This window comes from Dama dama, chromosome 20 (genome assembly GCF_033118175.1).
Source record: "Dama dama isolate Ldn47 chromosome 20, ASM3311817v1, whole genome shotgun sequence".
In the NCBI taxonomy this organism is placed as follows: domain Eukaryota; kingdom Metazoa; phylum Chordata; class Mammalia; order Artiodactyla; family Cervidae; genus Dama; species Dama dama.
In genome coordinates this window covers 108,999,649-109,021,251 of record NC_083700.1, presented here as the reverse complement: position 1 = coordinate 109,021,251, position 21,603 = coordinate 108,999,649, and the positions used below count along the sequence as shown (strand labels likewise).

Below are 21,603 nucleotides of genomic sequence, written 5' to 3'. Positions count from 1 at the left end.
GTTCCATGTCCAATTCTGTTTTTCCTGATGGGGAGACAGTGGAAACAGTGTCAGACTTTATTTTTTGGGGCTCCAAAAGCGCTGCAGGTGGTGACTGCAGCCATGAAATTAAAAGAAGCTTACTCCTTCGAAGCAAAGTTATGACCAACCTAGACGGCATATTAAAAAGCAGAGACATTACTTTGCCAACAAAGGTCTGTCTGGTCAAGGCTATGGTTTTTCCAGTGGTCATGTATGGATGTGAGAGTTGGACTGTGAAGAAAGCTGAGCGCCGAAAAATTGATGCTTTTGAACTGTGGTGTTGGAGAAGACTCTTGAGAGTCCCTTGGACTGCAAGGAGATCCAACCAGTCCATCCTGAAGGAGATAAGTCCTGGGTATTCATTGGAAGGACTGATGCTGAAGCTGAATGAAACTCCAGTACTTTGGCCACCTCATGTGAAGAGTTGACTCACTGGAAAAGACCCTGATGCTGGGAGGGATTGGGGGCAGGAGGAGAAGGGGACGACAGAGGATGAGATGGCTGGATGGCATCACCGACTCGATGGGCATGAGTTTGAGTAAACTCCGGGAGTTTGTGATGGACAGGGAGGCCTGGCGTGCTGCGATTCATGGGGTTGCAAAGAGTCGGACGCGACTGAGCGACTGAAATGAACTGAGCGCCACCTGGGAAGCCCCAGAGCTCCTTAATGGCCCAAATTAGACCCACCAGGTGTTAACTCCAGAGAACAAAGCCTGGAAGCGAGGGACCGGGAAATTAGGGTGTCAAGGAAGCCGAGGAGGCGGTGGCTCCGGGTACCAATCTGCCGACCTCGGTGCCGAGGCTGGAGCTGGACACGGTCCGGCCTCAGCAAGGGGCTCAGGCTCCCGCCACATAGCGCCGGCCACAGCGCCTTTAAATAGAACCTCCGCGGGTAGGACAAACACATTCCAAGCGCTTTTTTAAATCGCCCCAAGCAAGACCTGGCCGGCGGCCTCCGGTCCCCCCAGGCATTTCCCGGTCTTGGCGTAATTCTCCAACAAATATTAATAGCTCAGTTGGGAGCTTATGGTGTGCAAAATACTTTCTGGCCTTAAAAGGCAGGATGATTTCTTCTCCCCACTCTCCAGATGAAGAAACTGAGACCCGGGGAGCTGCCACACTACGAGGCCGACTGCTAGTACAAGCCTCCAGGCAACGCTGCCTCCATCGTCCGGTGTTGGGGCTTCCGCGAGGGGCACGACCGGAATGAGCCCCCGCCGGACCAGCTGCCAGCTGCCGTGTCCGGTTCCGACGGGCGCCTCCTGCCCAAGAGGCAAGAACGCGGAACACAGCCAAGGCGACCCCCCGGGAGGCTCCCCAAACGCGCTAGCTCCCGGAACGTACTGATCTTCTGCGAAGAGTTTAACAAACTCCCAGTTCTCTGTCTCAGCGGGTACATCAAACCCCGCGCGGCATCCAAGGATAAGTTTCCTCCTTTGTTTTTAAAAAGATAAAGGACAAAGAGGCTAATTTCTCCCTCGGGAGATAAAGTTGGCAGGTGAGGCGCAGCGCGTCTCCGTTTCCTAGAAGTTGCGCGCTGGGCAAAATCTCCGAGCCCAGGCGGCGGAGGGGGCGGGACCCGCCGTCTGGACCCCTGAGCCCGGGACTCGGGCTCGGCGGCCCGAGCGGAACTTCTGAGCCGGGTCAGGGAGAACCGCAGCTCCTGCCCTCGGCGTCCCAGCCCGGCTGGATCGCCCACCACCGCCGCGCCGGGATCGCTGGGGGCGTGCGGGATCTGGGGGACGTTAGGGTTAAATGATAAAGAAACCCCTGCACTGGCCCCCTCCGTCCCACCCCAAGCGGGGCCTGGGACTCCGAGATACCGACCCACTGCCACCGCCCCCTCCCTACGGGGCTCCGGGTCCCCGGGTCCCCGGGTCCCCGGGGGCGCACGGCGCGGAGCGCTCACAGTTTGAACATGCTCTCCAGGTCCTTGATGAGGCGGCGGCTGAACTCCGGGAACTCCGAGTAGGGGTGGAAGACCTTGCAGCGGCGGGGCCGCGCCGCGCCCTCGTTGATGTCCAGCCGTCGGTTCAGCTGGGCGCTCAGCTCGGCGTCGGCTCTGGCGGTGGGCGCCCAGGCGGGCGGCTGCGGCTGGAGCTCGGGGTCTGGGGCGGCTCCGCGAGCGGACTGGAGCCCGCTGTCCCCTTCCTCCCACTGCAGTCGCCGCTGCAGCTTGCTCGCCAGCTCCTCGCTGGCCATGGCCTCGGTGGATCCGGAGACTCAGGGACTGGGCGGACAGCGCGCTCCTGGGCGGCTGGCGACTCTGCGACACTTTGCCGAGACGGCGGGGACCCGGCGGTTGGGTGGAACCGTGGGCAGGCGGGGCGGAGCCGCGGCTTTAAGGAGGCGCTGTGGCTCGGGAACCGCCCGCCCCGGAGGCCACAGGTGCCCGCCTGTCCCGGGGATGTCGACCGGCCGAGCGCCTCTCGGGACGGGGCGCGGACCCTCGGATCAACCCTGAGCTTTCCGCCCGCCCCCGGGGGCCCGGGGACCCTGGGGTCCTCCGGGAACGGCAGCGGGCGAAAGTTTCACTACCGTTCTGGCGGTTCCTTTCTCGTCCCGCAGAAGTGCCCCGACTGCCGGCCCTCGCGGCCGGCGACAGACTGGGGGTGGGGGGAGCCGAGCGCCCCCGAGTGACACCCGCGCGCCCCCAGGACTGCGGGAGGCACCCCCGCCGCCACTGGCCGCGAGGTCCGGGAGAGGGAGGCGCCCTCATGGAGCGCGGGGAAGGGCGAGCTGACTTTTAAACACTCGCTGTAAAGACATGTCTCCAAAACATACTAAAAATACTAAAAACAAATAAGCAAACAGAAAAAAAAAAAGCAAGCAAGCAGAGAGGAACTCCTGGCTCTCTTGTGGTAAGACACCAGCGCCACTTTGGGGACTCTGACTTTTTCTGTGAAACACAAGAAAGTAAAAAAGAAGCTTGAAAATAAATAAGTCAGCATTTTAACACCATGGTTAAAAAAAAAAAAAAATCAGTCATTCCCTACAGAAGGCTGATGTGGATGGCTGTTACGTCAGCCAAGCCTTGAGAAAAATCTTGTAAACAACACTCTGCCCCTGAGGACTCTGTCCTGACTCTGTTCTGACTGCCTGGGGGCTGCAGCCCAGGGCCTGTCCCCACTGCTGGCTGTGGGCACCTGAGATCCAGGACCAGCCTTTGGCACTGGGGTGTGTAGGGCACAAGGGGTCCTGGCAGGGATTCTGAGCATCTGGAGAGGCCTGTGTGTTTATTCCTTCAGCCCTCTGGCCCTTTGCCACACCATGGACTGTAGCCCACCAGGTTCCTCTGGCCGTGGGGATTCTCCAGGCAAGAACAGTAAAGTGAGTTGCCATGCTCTCCTCCAGGGGATCTTCCCAAAATATATATATATATATCTATAAAATTAGGGAAAATATTAAATTTTTAAATAAAGTGATCAAATAGAACTTTTTCAACATCCCTACTGGGAAGCCCCATACATACATACATATATATATATAAAATATTTAATTAGGGAAAAATTAAGTTTTTAAATAAAGTGATCAAATAAAATGTTTTTAACATCCCTATTGGGGCTTCCGAGGTGGCACTAGTGATAAAGACCCTTCCTGCCAATGCAGAAGACATAAGAGACAGTTTTGATCCCTGGTTTGCAACGATCCCCTGGAGGAGGGCCTGGCAACCCACTCCAGCATTCTTGCTTGGAGAATCCCCACGGGCAGAGGAGCCTGGTGGGTTATAGTCCATGGGGTCACAAAGAGTCGGACATGACTAAGCTACTAACACACATATACATCAATACTACTGTGCAAATATGACTGATATTTTGTAAAATACATTTCTATGCACAGAAGAAGAAAAAAACTAAAGAGAGAGGGGCCAAATTATTATTTTTAAAAATAATTTTATTTATTGCTTGGCTGTGCTCGGTCTTCGCCGATGCATGGGCTTTTCTGTAATTGTGGCAAGTGGCGGCTCCTCGCTAGTTGTGGGGCACGGGCCTCTCATTGTGGTGACGTCTCTTGCTGTGGAGCACTGGCTATAGGGTGCGGGGGCTTCAGTAGGTGGGGCCCCTGGACTCAGCAGCTTCAGCTTCCAGGCTGTAGACACCGGCTCAATAGCTGTGATGCACGGGCTTAGTTGCTCCATGGCGTGTGGGATCATCCCAGACCAGGGGTCGGACGCGTGTCTCCTGCATTGGCAGGCGGATTCTTTACCACTGAGCCACCAGAGAAGCCCGGGGTCAAATTATTAACCATTGTAAATGCTAGGAGTCCAGCCATTTCCGTCAACTGTTTTAATTCTCACTTCTCTGAATGTTCTACAATGACTACACAAAACTGCTGTAACCAGAAAACAAACGTGATTGCTTGCAACGGAGCCGTACAAGGGGGAGGTGCGGTAGCTGTAGAGCCGTCGAAACCACTTTGCCTGTGTCATCCCATGAGTGGTTTATTTCACTAACATTCCTGGAGGATGGGTACAGGAGATTTTGCCTTTCTTCTGTCCATGGGATTCTCCAGGCAAGAATACTGGAGTGGGTTGCCATTCCCTTCTCCAGGGGATCTTCCCGACCCAGGGATCGAACCTGGGTCTCCTGAACTGCAGGTAGATTCTTTACCGTCTGAGCCATCAGAGAAGCCCCTTTGCATTTCACAAGGGAAATCAAACGTGTTTTACCTCCAGGACTTCTTTTCAGTTCCCCATTGCTGTGTAACAAACCATCCCCAAACCTAAGGCCCAAACAACACATTTACTTTGCTCACAAGTCTGCACCTTGGACAGACCTTCATGGGGAAGTCCCTTCTCTGATCCACCTGGTGCAAGCAGGGGTAGCTTAGAGGCTGGAGGGGAGAATCCATCTGAAGACTTATTCCCTCCCAGGTATGTACTGACGCTGGCTGATGCTTGCCCCTTCCTTGGAGCTATTGGCTAGAACACCTACAAATGGCCTGCGCTTCCTCCCAGCATGGTCTCTGGGTTCCCAGGGCGGGCTTGCAAAGAGGGAGAGCGAGGTAGAAACTTCATTGCCTCTTATGAATAGGATCAGAAATCACACAGCTCGACTCTATTGGTCAGAACAGTCATAAAGGAGAGAGGACATGCATCTCCTGTCCTCAGGCTTCCCTGGATGGTAGTCCAGTGGGTAAGAATCCGCCTGCAAATGCAAGCATACAGGTTCGATCCCTGGTCCAGGAAGATCCCACATGCTGCAGAGCAACTAAGCCCGTGTGCCAGAGCGACTGAGCCTGTGCTCTAGAGCCTGTGCTCTAGAGCCTGGGAGCCGCAAATACTGAGTTCACATGCCACAACTACTGAAGCCCACGAGCCCTAGAGCCCACGCTTCGAAATAAGAAAAGCCACGGCAGAGGAAAGTCCATGCACTGCAACTAGAGCGTAGCCCCTACTCGCCACTAGAGAAAAGCGCAGCAAGGAAGACCCAGAACAGCCCAAAATGAAAAACAAAATCTCCACCTCTCAATGGAGGCATGATAAAAATCATCTAAAAATAGTGTGTGAGATGGGATATGTGTCACTGTGATCATCTGTCTTCATTTTTAAAATCTATTGATTTTTTAAAATTGCTCATTTTGTTCTCTTTTCATAAAAAAAAAAAAAAAAAAATTTATTTGGCTGCACCGAGTCTTAGTCATGACACTCGGGGTCTTCGATCTTTGCTGTGGCCCTCGGGATATTTAGTTGCAGTATACGGGATCCGCTGACCAGGGATCGGACCCAGGCCCCATGCATTGGGAGCAGGGAGTCTTAGCCACTGGACCCCAGGTAAGCCTCCATTGTGACCATGTTAGGAAAATACAATTTGCCAGTCCTCCCTCTGAAAACGCCTGCAGGCTTGAGTCTCTTGTGGTTCTGTGGCATTCAGACGAGAACGGGTATGCCCTTCAGCCTAGATGGGTTGGCACCAGTCTCTCGGCCCTCCGGGAAGCATGGACCTGCAAGTTACTAGGAAGTCAGAATGAACCCAAGTCCAGAAATGGAAAAACGTTTCCAAGTGAGCAGAAACCTGGGTCTGAACCCATCTCTGGAGGCATTCAGTCCTGCATATCTTGGCATTCTCAACCTCTTTAATAAGACAAAATCTCAGGGCTTTGATTTGTTTTAGAGGAAAAGGTTTTGTCCTTGACGAATGAAGTAATTGTTAGTGTCTGTGCTCTTCCTAAGTCTCTTCATGCCATCCCTCATTGCACTGGAAATATTCTAAAATTAGATAGTGATGATGATTGTACAACTCCATGAATATAATAAAAACCATTGAATTGTATGCTTCAAAAGGATGAAGTCTATGCATGTGAATTATATCTCAACAAATCTGTTCTTTTTAAAATGACAATAATAAGCCATTACCTATTAACATAAATAATATAAGTGAGAAGACCAACATTGTTTTACATTTCTGCATACACACACACACACACACACGTCTTTCATCTCTGCCTTAACAGTAGACTTGGATATCACATCTGTTTCTGCATTAGAATGCTGTGATTTGTGCTTTCTCTGAACTCTGTGAAGAAAATCCAGGCTTCCAAAGACCACTGGGAATGTCAGTTCAGTTCAGTCACTCAGTCGTGTCCGACTCTTTGCGACCCCATGGACTGCAGCACGCCAGGCTTTCCTGTCCTTCACCATCTCCCAGAGCTTGCTCAAACTCATACCCATCGAGTTGGATGCCATCCAACCATCTTGTCCTCTGTCATCCCCTTCTCCTTTGCCTTCAGTCTTTCTCAGCATCAGGGTCTTTTCCAGTGAGCGGGTTCTCCGCATCAGGCGGCCAATGTATTGGAGCTTCATCTTCAGCATCAGTCCTTCCAATGAATATTCAGGACTGATCTCCTTTATGATGGACTGGTGGGATCTCCTTGCAGTCCAAGGGACTCTCAAGAGTCTTCTCCAACACCACAGTGCAAAGGCATCAATTCTTTGGCACTCAGCTTCCTTTGTGGTCCAATTCTCACATCCACACATGACTACTGGAAAAAACCACAGCTTTGACCATAGCTTTCATTACTGGACAAACCATAGCTGGGAATGTAGTTGGATGTATAAACGGAAAAGGTGGGAGTGTTTGTTTCGTCTTTTCAGATAATTGTGGTTATCATTTTTCTTTGTTACTACACCAAAACTCCCAAGTGATAGTTTCCTGAAGTTTAATGGCCACAAGGAAGATGAAAGCATCCAAACCAAACTCTCCATACTCTGTTACTCTGAAAGTGATAACACTCTATCTTGCACATTTCATGGGTCCTTGAGTTAGGCATGTTACTTTGTACCATTACAGGGCTTCCCTAGTGGCTCCGTGGTAAAGAATCTGCCCACAATGTCGGAGACTGGAGTTGGATCCCTGGATCAGGAAGATCCCCTGGAGGAGGAAACGACAACCCACTATAGTATTTTTGCCTGGGAAATCCGATGGACAGAGGAGCCTGGTGGGCTACAGTTCATGGGATCACAAAAGAGTCAGAAAAGTCAACTCTTTGGAAAAGACCCTGTCGCTGGGAAAGACTGAGAGCAAAAGAAAAGGGCAGCAGAGGATGAAATGGTTAGATAGCATCACTGACTCAAAGGACATGAATCTAGGCAAATTTCGGGAGATAGTGGACAGAGGAGCCTGGCAGGCTGCAGTCCATGGGGTTGCAAAGAGTTGGACAGGACTTCCTGACTGAACAACATTGCAAGGAAAAGTAATGGAAGGTTTAACATGTTAACTGGAAGAAGATATCAACAAATGCAACAAAGTATCCAGAACCTCATTGGGCACTCCTACAGAGCAGTGGTTAAAAAGAAAAACAAACTGATGAAAACTTGGGCAAGGGTATGAGCAAACTCACCTAAACCGGTTTGATCCAGTACAACTCAGACTTTACTTGGTTGGTTAGTGTATTGGGCAAAGAAGTTTAGGGGGGTGTTTATTCCCCCAGATTCTTGTTATCACATTATAAGGAAAGCCAACCCCAGACCAAATTCTCCTAAACATAAAATTATTTATTATGGGAATTCCCTGGCAGTCCAGTGGGTAGGATTCTGTGCTTTCACTGCCGAGGGCAAGGGTTCGATCCCTGGTAAGGGAACTGGTATTCCTCAGGCTTCAAAGTGAAAGTCGCTCAGTCATGTGCAACCCTTTGCGACCCCATGGACTAGTCCATGGAATTCTCCAGGCCAGAATACTAGGGTGGGTAGCCTTTCCCTTCTCCAGGGGATCTTCCCCACCAGGGATCAAACCCAGGTCTCCCGCATTTCAGGCAGTTTCTTAACCAGATGAGCCGAAAGGGAAGCCCAAGAATACTGGAGTGGGTAGCCTATCCCTTCTCCAGTGGATCTTCCTGACCCAGTAATCAAACTGGGATCTCCTGCATTGCAGGCAGATTCTTTATCAGCTGAGTTATCCGGGAAGCCCCTAAGCATCAAGGCAAGTACACACACACACACACACACACAAAGATGTTTATTAAACCAACATTCCCCAGCAAGCAGACACAGACTAGCTCAGACAGACTATTCTATAAATTTGATGAAGTCTCAAGTCCCTGCTCTTGACCACTGTTTAGAAAATCCAACCAAAGCCTTCACCAGAGGCAGGCATACACTCTAAAGACCAGATTCCTTGCCTTACTTATGACCATCATCTAACAACCAGAAGCCCTCCTACATCAGTGGCTGAAAGCTGGTTAATAAAAATCAAGCCTTGGGCGCAGCTTAGAAATTTGGTGGATTCTCATGTCCTTTGCAGTATGGATGTGGGTGGGGGGTTAAACTATTTTACAGCAACCCACATATCTTAAAAAAACAGTGCTTTTAATTTCACCAATGAGGGCCTGCTTTGAACATTATTCAGTTTAGTCAATGAGCCGCTGTATTCACCGATGCTTTTCTTTCTTTTTTTTTTTTTTTTAATTTCTGACATTATTAGCTTAATTCGTAGTCATGCTTCAGTGATTGATCAAGTTATGCATAACAGGAAGACTTGCATTAGCAACATCTGAGGTGAGATCCTTCGGATATCATGCTGACTGGTACCTATGGACTGTGTTCCCTTTGCAGACAAAAAAGTTAAGGTAAAACTTGAGCTTCCCAGGGGGCACTAGCAGTAAAGAACCTGCCTGCCAAATGCAGGAGACTTAAGAGACACGAGTTCAATCCCTGGGTCAGGAAGAGCCCCTGGAGGAGGACATGGCAGCCCACTCCAGTATTCTTGCCTGGAGAATCTCACAGACAGAGGAGCCTGGTGGGCTGCAGTCCAGAGGGTCGCAAAGAGTCGGACACAAGTGAAGCATGCACGCAAGGTGAAATTCACAAAACACACAGTCGACCACTGTGAAGTATACAATTCAGTTCAAGTCAAGCGAAAGTAACGTGCAGCGTCAGAAATCAGGGATGAGGGTGGGGGGAACGACTGGGAGGGAACACAGGAGGGCTTTCAGACAGTGTTTTATTTCCTGATCTCGCTGGTAATGATATCATGTTGGAAAATTTCATCAAGAAATACCCTCATGATGGGTACACACGTTTTGTAATTTTTTTGCATCTATGTCTGTGGTTTGGAAACATGGCCACAAATGATTTGACATTCCTCCTACTGATAGAGTCTGTGGTTTGGAAACATGGCCACAAATGATTTGACATTCCTCCTACTGATAGAGTCTATGTCCTCACCCCTTGAACTTGGATGTGCCTGTGTGACTGGAGGACCAAAAGAATATGGTGGAAGGGCTTCCCTGATGGACCAGTGCAGAGGACAGATTCCATCCCTGGTCTGGGAAGATTCCACACCCTCGGGGCAACTCAGCCTGTGCGCCACCACCCCTGAGGCCGTGCTCTGGAGCCTGGGAGCCATAACTAGAAAAAGCCCAAGAGCAGCAGTGAAGATCCAGCACAGCCAGAAAGAGAGGGAGAATATGGTGGAAGGGATGCAACATCACTTCTGAGACTAGATGAAGAAGTCTCTGTTTCCTCCTTGCCTTCTGGGAACACTCATTCTTGCAACCCTGCTTACTCTGAGGTTGCCAGACCAGAGACGCCCCTGCTGGGGCTCTCGTCCGCGGGCCCAGAGGAGCCAGTCCATCCCAAGCGCCACACACGGGAGCAAAGAAGTCATCTAGGGCATGGACTCTGGGACCCAGGTCTTCCGACCCCAGTCACTGGGGTCGCCCCTGCGGAGGGCCCAGGTACCCAGAAACAGAGAAGGGCCACTGCCCCTGTGCCCAACTCCTGACCCAGAGGGTCCATGAATACAGTACAGTGGTGGTGGCCGTTTTCCATCACTGTGTCTTTGGGAATTGTGGTAAAAACAACAACAGGGCTTCCCTCGTAGCTCAGTTGGTAAAAGATTCCTGGGCTGGGAAGATCCCCTGGAGAAGGGATAGGCTGCCCACTCCAGTATTCTCGGGCTTCCCTTGTGGCTCAGCTGGTAAAGAATCCACCTGCAATGTGGGAGACCTGGGTTTGATCCCTGGGTTGGGAAGATCCCTTGGAGAAGGGTAAAGGCTGCCCACTCCAGTATTCCGTCCTGGAGAATTCCAGGGACTGTATAGTCCACGGGGTCACAAAGAGTCGGACACAACTGAGCGACTTTCACTTTATGAACGCCGCTGAGTTCCAGGTGTTTTGTTACATCACAGCAAAGACTGGAGCAATGCTTGTGGTTCAGTCGTGTCCGACTCTTTGCAACCCCACGGATTGCAGCACGCCAGGCCTCCCTGTCCATCATCAGCTCCCAGAGCCGCAGAGAAGAGGATTTCAAATCTGTTGCCAGGCAGGGGATTTAAAAACTGGAAGTGCCACCCAGTGGCGGCAATGAAGAATTACCATGTCCCTACACAGCTACAAGAAATTTGCTAGAGTAGACCTTTAAGCGAAAAAGAAACGAAAGAAAAAAAGATAATTATTATGTGAGGTGATGGATGTGTTAATTAACTAGATTGGGAATGCTCTCACGATGTATACATATATCAAATCACCACAGTGTACACTTTATATATGTCAATTACACTTCAATAAAGCTAAAACTAAAAAAGATCAGCTGGTTAACATAAAAAATCATGGACTTTCAAGACTGAAAGGGGCTTTAAAGAACACCTAATAAAGAGTGTTGGAATTTTTATGGGAAGCAGTTATTAGTAGTTTACTTGCAGATCACTTTGATCTTTTAAGACTTGTTTTTAAGTTCTTTCAAGGTTCGTCTAGCCTTTCCTCTATGACCAATTTAACCCACTTGTAAGGTGTGGCATGTCTGGACTCTCTACCCAACACCCTATGAATTCAATGAAATCTCTTCACTTTGGCTGATGATACAATTCCTCATGCTTCTGAGTTTGCCGAACTGTTCAGTTTGGCAGTAACTGTTCCTTCCCTGAAAGTGTTTCCATCTGCCCCCACGGCACTTCCCCCATGCATGTACAATTCGTACTTAGCCAAAGACTCAGGGAAGTCCATGCAAAGCCCTTCATCTGCTTCTTCCTCTGCCTGCTTGCTCTGTCCTGTCAGTTCTAGTTATCTTGACCTCTACAAATTTCCATCTTTGACTCTTTAACTCAGGGAGATTACTGGGTTCTGCTTTGGTTTCCCTTCTTTGTGCCAGTTTGGATTTTACCTTCCAGGCAGAAAGCCTGGGAGAGATTAAGAAAAGAAAGTGTTAGTCGTTCAGTCGTGTCCAACTCTTTGCAACCCCATGGACCGTAGCCTGCCAGGCTCCTCTGTCCATGGAATTCTCCCGGCAAGAACACTGGAGTGGATTGCTATTTCCTTCTCCAGGGGATCGTCCCAACCCAGGGAACTAACCCAGGTCTCCTGCATTGCAGGCAAACTCTTTACCATCTGAGTCACTGTAGAACTCACCTCATTTCCTCCCTCTTCTCCAGCACTGCCTGCTCCCCAAGGCCATTTGAGCATTTCCTCCAGTTATCCAGTTGTTTCTGACAGGAGTGCGGGGGAGGACTGTCTGATGCTCTCAGGGCAGGAAGCAGAAGATTCTATTCTTCCCTGGAGCCAGCAGCCCCATCCTCTAGTTTGTTTCAACATTTTAACATAAAACAGCTTCAAAGTTACAGAAAAGCTGCAGGATCAGGACAAAGAGCTTCTGTACCTCCTCCAGCTGGAGACTATTCACCACATGTCCCAGGAGCAGCGTTTAGGGAGAAGGTTCCAGTTCAGTATCACACATCGCAGCCAGCTCTCTTGCCTCTGCAGTCACTTTCCATCTGAGGCAGCCCCTCAGTCTTCCTTTGACTTTCAGGACTATGTCTTTTTTAAAGCACAGAGGCTGGTCGTTTCACAGAAGGACCTCCGTTTGGGTCCGTCCAGTGTTTCCTCGTGGTTAGAGTCTGTCTCATGCATTGTGTCCCCACCCCCCCCCCCCCCCCCCCGCAACCTGGTGGGTAACACGTGACGTCCCTCGGTCACACAGCTGGTGGTCATGGCTTGGTCCACTTAATGAAAACAATACATGTCTGATTTTTTCAAGATAAACTTTCTTTCCTTCCTTTTGTATTTAATACATATTTTGTGGGGAGATATTTCGAGACCATATTGCGGCCTGTCCCTCTCCCCTTTCACCCACTCATTTTAGCAGCCTGAGTGTTTCTTGTAGGAATTACTTATTCTATAGTGAACAGAAGTGATATTCTCATGCCTCGTGTCTCCAATTCCTTCTACTGCTGCCTTATCATACACTAGATTTTAATATGTATGTTAAGATCGTTTGGGGGGGGGTGCTTGAAGAATCATTGAAAAGTGAAAGAAATTATCCTGTAGTCAACTGATGTCTCCTCTGCACAAGAGTAGTCATGGATGAGAGAGCCAGATGTCCACAGCAAAGTGGGTTGGGGATGAGCTTGGTTTACGTTCAGTTCAGTTCAGTCGATCAGTCGTGTCCAACTCTTTGGGACCCCAAGGACTGCAGCATGCCAGGCCTCCCAGTCCATCACCAACTCCCGGAGTTTACCCAAACGCATGTCCATTGAGTTGGTGATGCCATCCAACCATCTCATCCTCCGTCGTCCCCTTCTCCTCCTGCCTTCAGTCTTTCCCAGTATCAGGGTCTTTTCCAATGAGTCAATTCTTTGCATGAGGTGGCCAAATATTGGAGTTTCAGCTACAACACCAGCCCTTCCAATGAACACCCAGGACTGATCTCCTTTAGGATGGACTGGTTGGATCTCCTTGCAGTCCAAGGGACTCTCAAGACTCTTCTCCAACACCACAGTTCAAAAGCATCCATTCTTCAGCGCTCAGCTTTCTTTAGAGTCCAACTCTCACATCCATACATGACTACTGGAAAAACCGTAGCTCGGTTTAAGCCTGGTGAATTGGGAGTGACAGTGATATGTGTGTCTAGTGGGAAGGTGGGAAGAGGAGACGAGAGGCCGGACACCCCCACCCCAGGTGACAGCCGTGTAGCTCCACGCCCTGCCTGTCCGCTCGCAGCTGCACCCAGAGTCGGGAGCCGCCGGATAAAGGGTCGCTGGTGTCTCTTTCGTCCTCAACCAGCGCTCCCTCTGTTCTTGGACTGGGTGTGGGAAAAATGCAGCAAAGCAGAGAGCGACCGCCAGAGGGCGCCGCCACGCCGCTCACATTCGGCCTTGAGACCAGCGAAGTTCTTCCCCCGGCATCCACCTTATCTTGATAGTGATCGCGGCGGTTCGTTGGTCCTCACCACGTCCCAGGCACTACGCCGGCTCCTGGGGTAGTTTAGTGTACTTGATGCTAAGGGAACCTCAGGCGGAGGAAATCGCTACCTTTCCAGAGGAGGACCCGAGGCGCAGAGCGGTCTAGTGACTTGCCTGAGGTCACACAGCTTGCAAGCAGCAAAGCTGGCCTGACCCCCAAAGGCCGTACCCTCCTTCCGCACTTGCCCAGCTCTCCCAGGGATTAAGCTTTCTTGTTGAATGTGTTTTTTCTAGATGCTCAAGAGTCATTGACAAAAAAAAAAAAAAAAAGCCACTGCCTAAGGTAGAAGAGGGTGGAGAACTTTGGGGTCACAGTCTTGAGGACTTGGTCCCTAAGTCTTTAACGTGCCCCTGAGACTGCGGGCGGTGCGGGGTAGGGCTGCAGCTTAGTGTTTGGGTCCCTGGCTCTCCTGCGGAAGAAAATGAGGCAAGAGACCAAGGCAGGCCAGTGAGGCATCCAGGGAGCTGGGACACGCCCTGGAGAGCAGGTCTGCTGAGGACTTGTGGGGGCCTGGTGCCGGCCCCCCACTTCTTCCTAGGCTCTGCAATTATTAGTAGGTGCTCAGTCTGGTAAATTGCTTCCTTTCCTGGAGCCTCCACTTCCTTATCTGTAAAATGGGATCTCAGTTGTCTGGCTATCAGAGCTTGGATGGACAGAATGAGATTGTGTATTAAACGCATAACCACCCAAGAATGTGTGGGCGCCAAGGCAAAGGGCAGCTGTGAGAAGCGTGTCCAAGGAGGGGGGAGCACGGTTTCTGAGTCCAGTCTGTGCAGGCTGAGACGGGGTTTCTGTGTCTTGAGGAACTGTGGGAAATAGGAAGCTGGAGATGAAAAGGAGACATCTAGCTGGGCAAGTCCAAAGAAATCAACCACCCTCTACAGATACACACACACACACACACACACACACACTCTATAAACTCAAGACACTTTAGAACTAATAAGCTAGTTTTCAATAAAAGGTGGTTATAAAGGAGAAATTTATAAAAACAATACTTCTTCCCTTCCCTATAATATCAGTTTAAAGTATAATGAAAAAAACTCACAATAACAGCAAGATATAAAGTATGAATTACATGAATGACTTTAACAAATATGAATAGAACCTAGATTTAAAAGTAAACAAAAATAAAACTAAACAATAAAACTTTGCAGAGACATAACAGAATTGATTAGAGAAGAATATACACCACGGCCTTGAAAATAATGTATGTTATTAAAATATTCAGATTTTAATTCCATTAATTATTTTTAATTAATTAAAAATAAATTCTAATACATGTACAAAAATAGTCAAGAAACTTTTGAAAAAGAATAATTGTGATAGCAGACTTTCTTAGTTATTAAAATGTATTTTTAAATTATGGTTATTAAAACCATGTGTTATAGGCATAGAAAAAGCCATTCAGTGACAAAACACCTTGGGTAGTTTTATTTGTGTTTTTGCATATTTTAAATGCAACATCACAGCTGAAAAATAGAGATCATTTCTAAAGGTAAAAGAAAAAAGAAACAGCCATTCAGATCCAAGGAACTTAATAGAAAATCCATAAGTGGGCCCATGAACTGTATGTTTTGAACTGTGGTATTGGAGAAGACTCTTGAGAGTCCCTTGGACTGCAAGGAGATCAAACCAGTCCATCCTAAAGGAAATCAGTCCTGAATATTCATTGGAAGGACTGATGCTGAAGATGAAGCTCCAATACTTTGGCCACCTGATGTGAAGAATTGACTCATTTGAAAAGACCCTGATGCTGGGAAAGATTGAAGACAGGAGGAGAAGGGGACGACGGAGGATGAGATGGTTGGATGGCATCACCGACTCAATGGACATGAGTTTGAGCAAGCTCTGGGAGATAATGAAGGACAGGGAAGTCTGGTAGGCTACAGTCCATGGGGTCACAAAGAGTCAGAAACAACTGAGCGAATGAAGAAAAAATTCGTGATAAGGGAAGCATTTCAAGTTCTTGGGAGAATGTTTAATAAATGGTGTTTTAAAAAACCTGGTTTTGGGGACTTTTTGGTGGTCCAGTGGTTGAGACTTTGCATTCTAATTCAGGGAGTGCAGGTTCAACCCCTTATCAGAAAACTAAGATCCCACATGCCTTGCTACTAAAAAATGAAAACAAAACAGAAGCAAGATGCTAATAAATTCAATAAAGACTTTGAAAAAGACCTGGCTAATGTCATAGACTGAAAAATATGGTTATATGCTTATCCAATATCTGAAGCCAAACTTATTCCAGATTTACTAAGGATTTAAACACAAAAGAAAAAACAAAACAACAAACAGCAGTTTTACTGGAAAAAAATATGCTTGGTTAAAGATTCAGGACTTTAAAATAGAAGAACTAAGCAAAAGCTAACAGCATAAAGAAAAAATTGATAAACTTAACCAGGTGAAAAAAAATTAAATATACCATAAATGAAACTCAAAAGAAATGACATTCTGGGGGAAATATTGGCAACAGCTATGACAAGAGATTAGTATATTTAATCTGTAAAGAGCTCAAGTAAAAATGTTTATTTTAGTAGAAAAACTGGATGTAAGTAGGCAATTTACAAAATACATGAATACCCAACAAATAAGTCACAAATAGAATAATATACTTTCTTACTTATCAGATTGCAAAGATTTAAAAAACTTATAGTAAGACCCAGAGTAGGAGAATGTGTAAAAGATAGGTATTTTCTAGGGGCCAGTTTGCTGGTACATGTCAAAAGCCTTTCAAAGCTGTGTAGACCATGCTATGATTCCCAGTATCCCTGACATCCCTGCCCTGTACTGTGAAGAAACCTGGGGCGGGGGGGGGCGGGCGAAGGAGGGGTCATTTTAGTCCAACTGGGATAAATTCAACCTCTTGCCACAGCAATTGGCCAAGTAACCCACTTCCCTTGGCCAAATGCCTGGTTTGGTTTGGCCACTTTGTCCAAATCAAGCCAAAGAGACTCAAGGGAGATTTGCTGGGACTACTGGGAAGGAAAATTCCTTGTTCTTTAGCCAGAGCTCCCAGATGTGTGCTCTCCATCCTTTTCTGGAAGAAATGGAGTGCATTGAGAACCCAGGAAGTGTTGCAGCCACTTTGCCACAATGAGGGGGCGCTGCCAAGCTGTCTTGAGGGAGGCAGATTGGAGAGAAGAGGATTGGGTCCTTGATGATGTCAGGGGACCAGTGAATCACACCAACCCTGAAGTCCGCTTTATCTCTGGACATTCTGGTTTTGTGTGTTAGGGAATCTCCTCTTATCGTTTGGTTTGGGTTTTCCTATAAGCCATCCTAGAGCAAGGATTCAGCGCAAGCGGCTTATTTGAAAAGCAGCAGGAGAGTGTGGAAGTGACACAGGGGAGGGAAGTATTTTTTTGTTTTTAAAATATCATTTCATTTATTTATTTATTGGCCATACCAGTGAGGCACTCAGCATCTTAATTCCCTGACCAGGAATCAAACCCACCATGTTTTCTGCTATTGAAGCAGGGAGTCTTAACCACTGGACTACCAGAGAAGTTCAGGGAAGTGTGTTTTATGAAGCCACTTCAGGGAGGCATGTTGAGTAAATACACATACATGTAACTGTTATTAAAATTCGTGCAAAAAATAAAACAAAGTTAATGCTTTTGGTGACAGCAAAAAAGTTGGAAATAAACCAACATCCAACCACAGGGACTATCGAGTGCATTACAGCAGTTTACACAGCAATTATGTAGCCATCAAAAAGTCCACAACTGCAGGGATGTAACTGTTGGAAGATGTTCACATTCATTGCTGAACAAACAGCCAATTACAAGACCAAAAGCACAATTGTGACATTGTCAGTTTCCTAGTTTTGTTCCTGTGATATCTTTGTGCAAAATGTTACCACTGGGGGAAGCTGGGTGAAGGGCACTGGGGACCTCTCTCTACTATTTCTGCAATGCCCTGTGAGTCTATAATTATTTCAAAAGAAAATGTGAAAACAAGAAGAAGATGCACTGCAGATGGTGACTGTAGCCATGAAATAGACAAATGTTTGCTCCTTGTAAGAAAAGCAATGACAAACCTAGACAGCATATTGAAAGGCAGAGACATTACTTTGCCTCCAAAGATGCGTATAGTCAAAGCTATGATTTTTCCAGTTGTCATGTATGGTTGTGACAGTTGGCCCATAAAGAAAGCTGAAGGCCAAAGGATTGATGCTTTCCAATTGTGGTGCTGGAGAAGACTCTTGAGAGTCCCTTGGACTGCAAGGAAATCAAATCAGTCAATCCTAAAGGAAATCAACCCTGTATATTCATTGGAAGGACTGATGCTGAAGCTGAAACTTTGGCCACCCAATGCAAAGGGCTGACTCACTGGAAAAGACCCTGATGCTGGAAAAGATTGAAGGCAGGAGGAGAAGGGGACGACAGAGGACAAGATGATTGGATGGCATCACCGACTCAATGGACATGAGTTTGAACAAGCTCTGGGAGATGGTGAAGGACAGGGAAGCCTGGTGTGTTTCAGTCCACGGGGTCGCAAATAGTCGGACATGTCTGAGCTGCTGAACAACAACAGAATGATCCCATTTGTTAGAAATCTCTAACATGTATATATGTTTATAGTAAAGGTTTCACATACCCTGGTGGTAAAATGTTTTTCTGAGTGAGGTAATGGATTTTTCTAGATCACCTCACCCCTTTTTGTACTTCCTGTAACGGAGCAGTTTTAGGTTTACAGGAAAATTTGAGCAAAAGTTAGAAAGAGTTGCCAGATCCTCTCTACCACCCTCCCCAACTTCCCGTATTTTTCACATCTTAGTGTAGTGTATTTGTCACTATTGACAATCCAGTATTGGTACATTATTATTAAACTAAAGCCCATACTTTACATTAGGCTTCACTCTTGGTGTGGCGCATCCTATGGATTTTGACGGTTGTATAATAAAGTTACCCACTCTTACAGTATCATACAGAACTTTCACTGCCCTAAAAATTCTGTGTGCCTCCGTTATCCTCCCCTCTCCCCTGCAACCACTAGTTTTCTTTTTTGTTTTTGCTGTCTCCATAATTTTATCTTTTCCAGCATGTCATGGAACCACATGATATGTAGCCTCTTCAGACTGGCTTTTTTCATTTAGTACTATGCATTTAAGTTTCCTTCATGTCTTTTCATAGCTTGATGGTTCATTTCTTTTTATGTTACTTAATAACATCCTGCCGTATAGATGTAGCAGTTTGTTAATCTACTGAGCACTTTTTAAAATAAAAAAAAAAAAAAAAACCCCACCAAACCCTCCCTTAGAAAGGGGTATAAAGTGTATTTGAGGGAGAATGAGACGGTGTGGCAGAGGCACCATATGATGGTGCTGTGGGCTGGGAGGACCGGGCACAGCCAGGCATTCCAGGGGGGCAGGCGTTAACTTGCCGGGGCTGGAGAGGGGACTGCAGAAGGAAGGGCATCAGAGGAGGTGCTTCGCTGGAGGCCTGGGCCTCTGGGCCCTGGGAGAGGGGGCGGAGGCATGACAGGTGCTGGAGCGGTTAGGTCTCATGTTGCTTCGTGTTGACCTGTGTCTTGAGGAATTTCCTGCCCAGCTTATGGTGGGTTTCACTCATCCTGCCCCTTCCTAGCAGCTGCAGCCTGGAAAAGCTCACCACCGAGCCATCATTTTATAAACATGCTGTAAGAATTTCCCAGGAGGCCAGGGGCTCAGAGCGTGGACATTTAGCACCTTCGTGGCCAAACTGGCAGGCTGCTGGTTGTCACTGGGGCTGGGGTGTAATTCACCAGCCAGCAGCAGGCAGAGAGCCTGACACCATTGCATCTCCAGAAGCAGGGTGGCTGTGGGGGTTGGCAGAGAAGTTGACCCCTCAGTTCTAAGACCATCAGATCCTAGAGATGACTGTGGCCTTAAAGGCCATCTGGTCTACCCTCGAGTGGGCCATGGGAATCTTCCCGGTAAATCCCCCAAATACGTGACCTTCCAGCCTCTGCTCATTCACCTGCACTGCCTGCACCAGTCACTCCATCTACAGACAGCTCATATTATCAGGAAGGTTTTCTGAAACTGAAAGCCTGTCTCTCTCTATCTACCCAGAGGTCCTGGTTCCATGGCACAAGGCCATTTTTCCACAGTCAGCGAGCCATTTGAAGCCATTCACCTATTGACATTCCTTTCTCCAGACTAGAGGACTTCTGTGGCCACCTTCCTCCCAACCAGACCCACCATCTGCCTTAACCCTGTGTGTAGTTAGCTAATCTCTCTTCTTCCAGAGAACCGAATAAGGTTTCTCTGTCTCCAGTTGTCAGCACACCTCCTCTCTCCTGCCTGGCTGAGTGCCGGGCATGCATGATTTCTGGGCTCTTCTCTGCTCCCATGCTGCTGGGCCCACCCTTCCATGCTTGGGAGACAATTCCATCTCCCTCCGACAATACTATCTTGCACCAACTGGCCCTTATTCCTTTTATGCTCTGATAATCAATTAAACGATCCTTTCTGTTGCCAATGGTCATTTTGGTGGGCCTGCGCTCATTTGGGACTTACATTTTACCGATGATTGTTCTAGAGGTCCGATCTTGGTACGGTGCCCTTTTCCTGCCTTTCCCCTGGTATGGTTTACCTGTGACCACCTTACCAAGCCTTAACTTGGGAGAAGACAGTCTGACCGTTGGACCATCAGCCGGGGGGGTGCCCCCTTCCTTTTGGTCTCCAGCCCCCTGACTTGTGTGGCCCACCCAGAGCCCATGCAGGGCTGGTGGGGGGAGTCTGTGAGGCTCCTCGATGGGAAGGGCTCTGCCTGCCACTCCTGGGGCTCCCACCTTGTCCTCTTTCTGCTGGTCCTTCAGGAGCCACACCTGCGCTCTGGGGCCCCTTTCTTTACCCTCTGCTCCTTTGGGTCTTACTCTTCCTCCCCTCCCACTGTGGTTAGGGTGGGGGGTGGCCCTGTTCAGCTTCATAAGCATTTTTAAAAATCTGAGCTCATGGAAATGTTTCCCTCGTGTCAAGTGGGGCTCGTGTTGATTTACTGTCAGGCTGGAAACGTACAGCAATTGCGGGCTGGGTGCTGACTCAGGACAGGCACTGGGGAAGGTGGAGGCTGGTGGGTGGAAAACAGGCAGAGTTTCCCTGAGTAACAGGCCTGCGGGCGTTCCCCGAGGCTGGCACTGACGGAGCTGCTGGAACCTGCTCTGGGGAGCAAGAACCTGGGCGCCACCTCAGAGCAAGATCTGGGCGTTCAAATCAAGAATCGCCCCTCGAGAAACTTCTTGGGCTTCTTATACTAAAATAACTTTAGATTTATGCAAGAGTTGCAGAAATAGTACATAAAGTTCCTGTATACCCTTCACCTGGCTTCCTCTAATATTGGCATCTAATATAACCATGGTACATAGATCAGAACTAAGAAGTGAGCATTAGTACACGGCTTTTTTTGGGGGGGAGCATGCATGTGGCACGTGGAATCTTACTTCCCTTACCAGGGATTGAACCCTTGCCTCCTGCAGTGGAAGCACAGAGTTCTGACCACTGGACCCCCAGGGAATTCCCTGATACACTGTGAGTGTGCGAAGTCGCTTCAGCCCTGTCTGTTTGCAACCCCATGGACTGCAGCCCACCAGGCTCCTCCGTCCATGGGATTCTCCAGACAAGAGTATTGGAGTGCACTGCCATGCCCTCTTCCAGGGGATCTTCCTGACCCAGGGATCGAACTCCCATCTCTTACCGCTCCTGCATTGGCGGGTGGGCTCTTTACCACTAATGCCACCTGGGAAGCCCTCCCTGATACATTACTCTTTACAAAACGTCAGGCTTTCTTCAGATTTCCCCACGTTTCCCTCTGGTGCCCTTTTTTCTTGTCCAGGATTCCACATTAATCGGTCATCATGTTTCCTTCCTCTCAATCTGACAGTTTCTGGGTCTTTCATTTTCTTTCATGATGCTGACACTTGGGAAT

General features: G+C 48.4%; 1 protein-coding gene across 1 annotated transcript in view; it reads right to left on the bottom strand.

Annotated features, from left to right (window-relative positions):
• The window catches only part of EFHD1 (EF-hand domain family member D1), a 44,980-nt gene extending 42,719 nt beyond the window's left edge, over positions 1–2,261 (bottom strand). Inside the window, exon 1 of the mRNA XM_061122469.1 lies at positions 1,931–2,261. Within this exon, the coding sequence (XP_060978452.1) occupies positions 1,931–2,223 (293 nt within the window). The 5' untranslated portion in view covers positions 2,224–2,261. The remainder of the gene's footprint in view (positions 1–1,930) is intronic.
• Between the last annotated feature and the right edge of the window lie 19,342 nt (positions 2,262–21,603).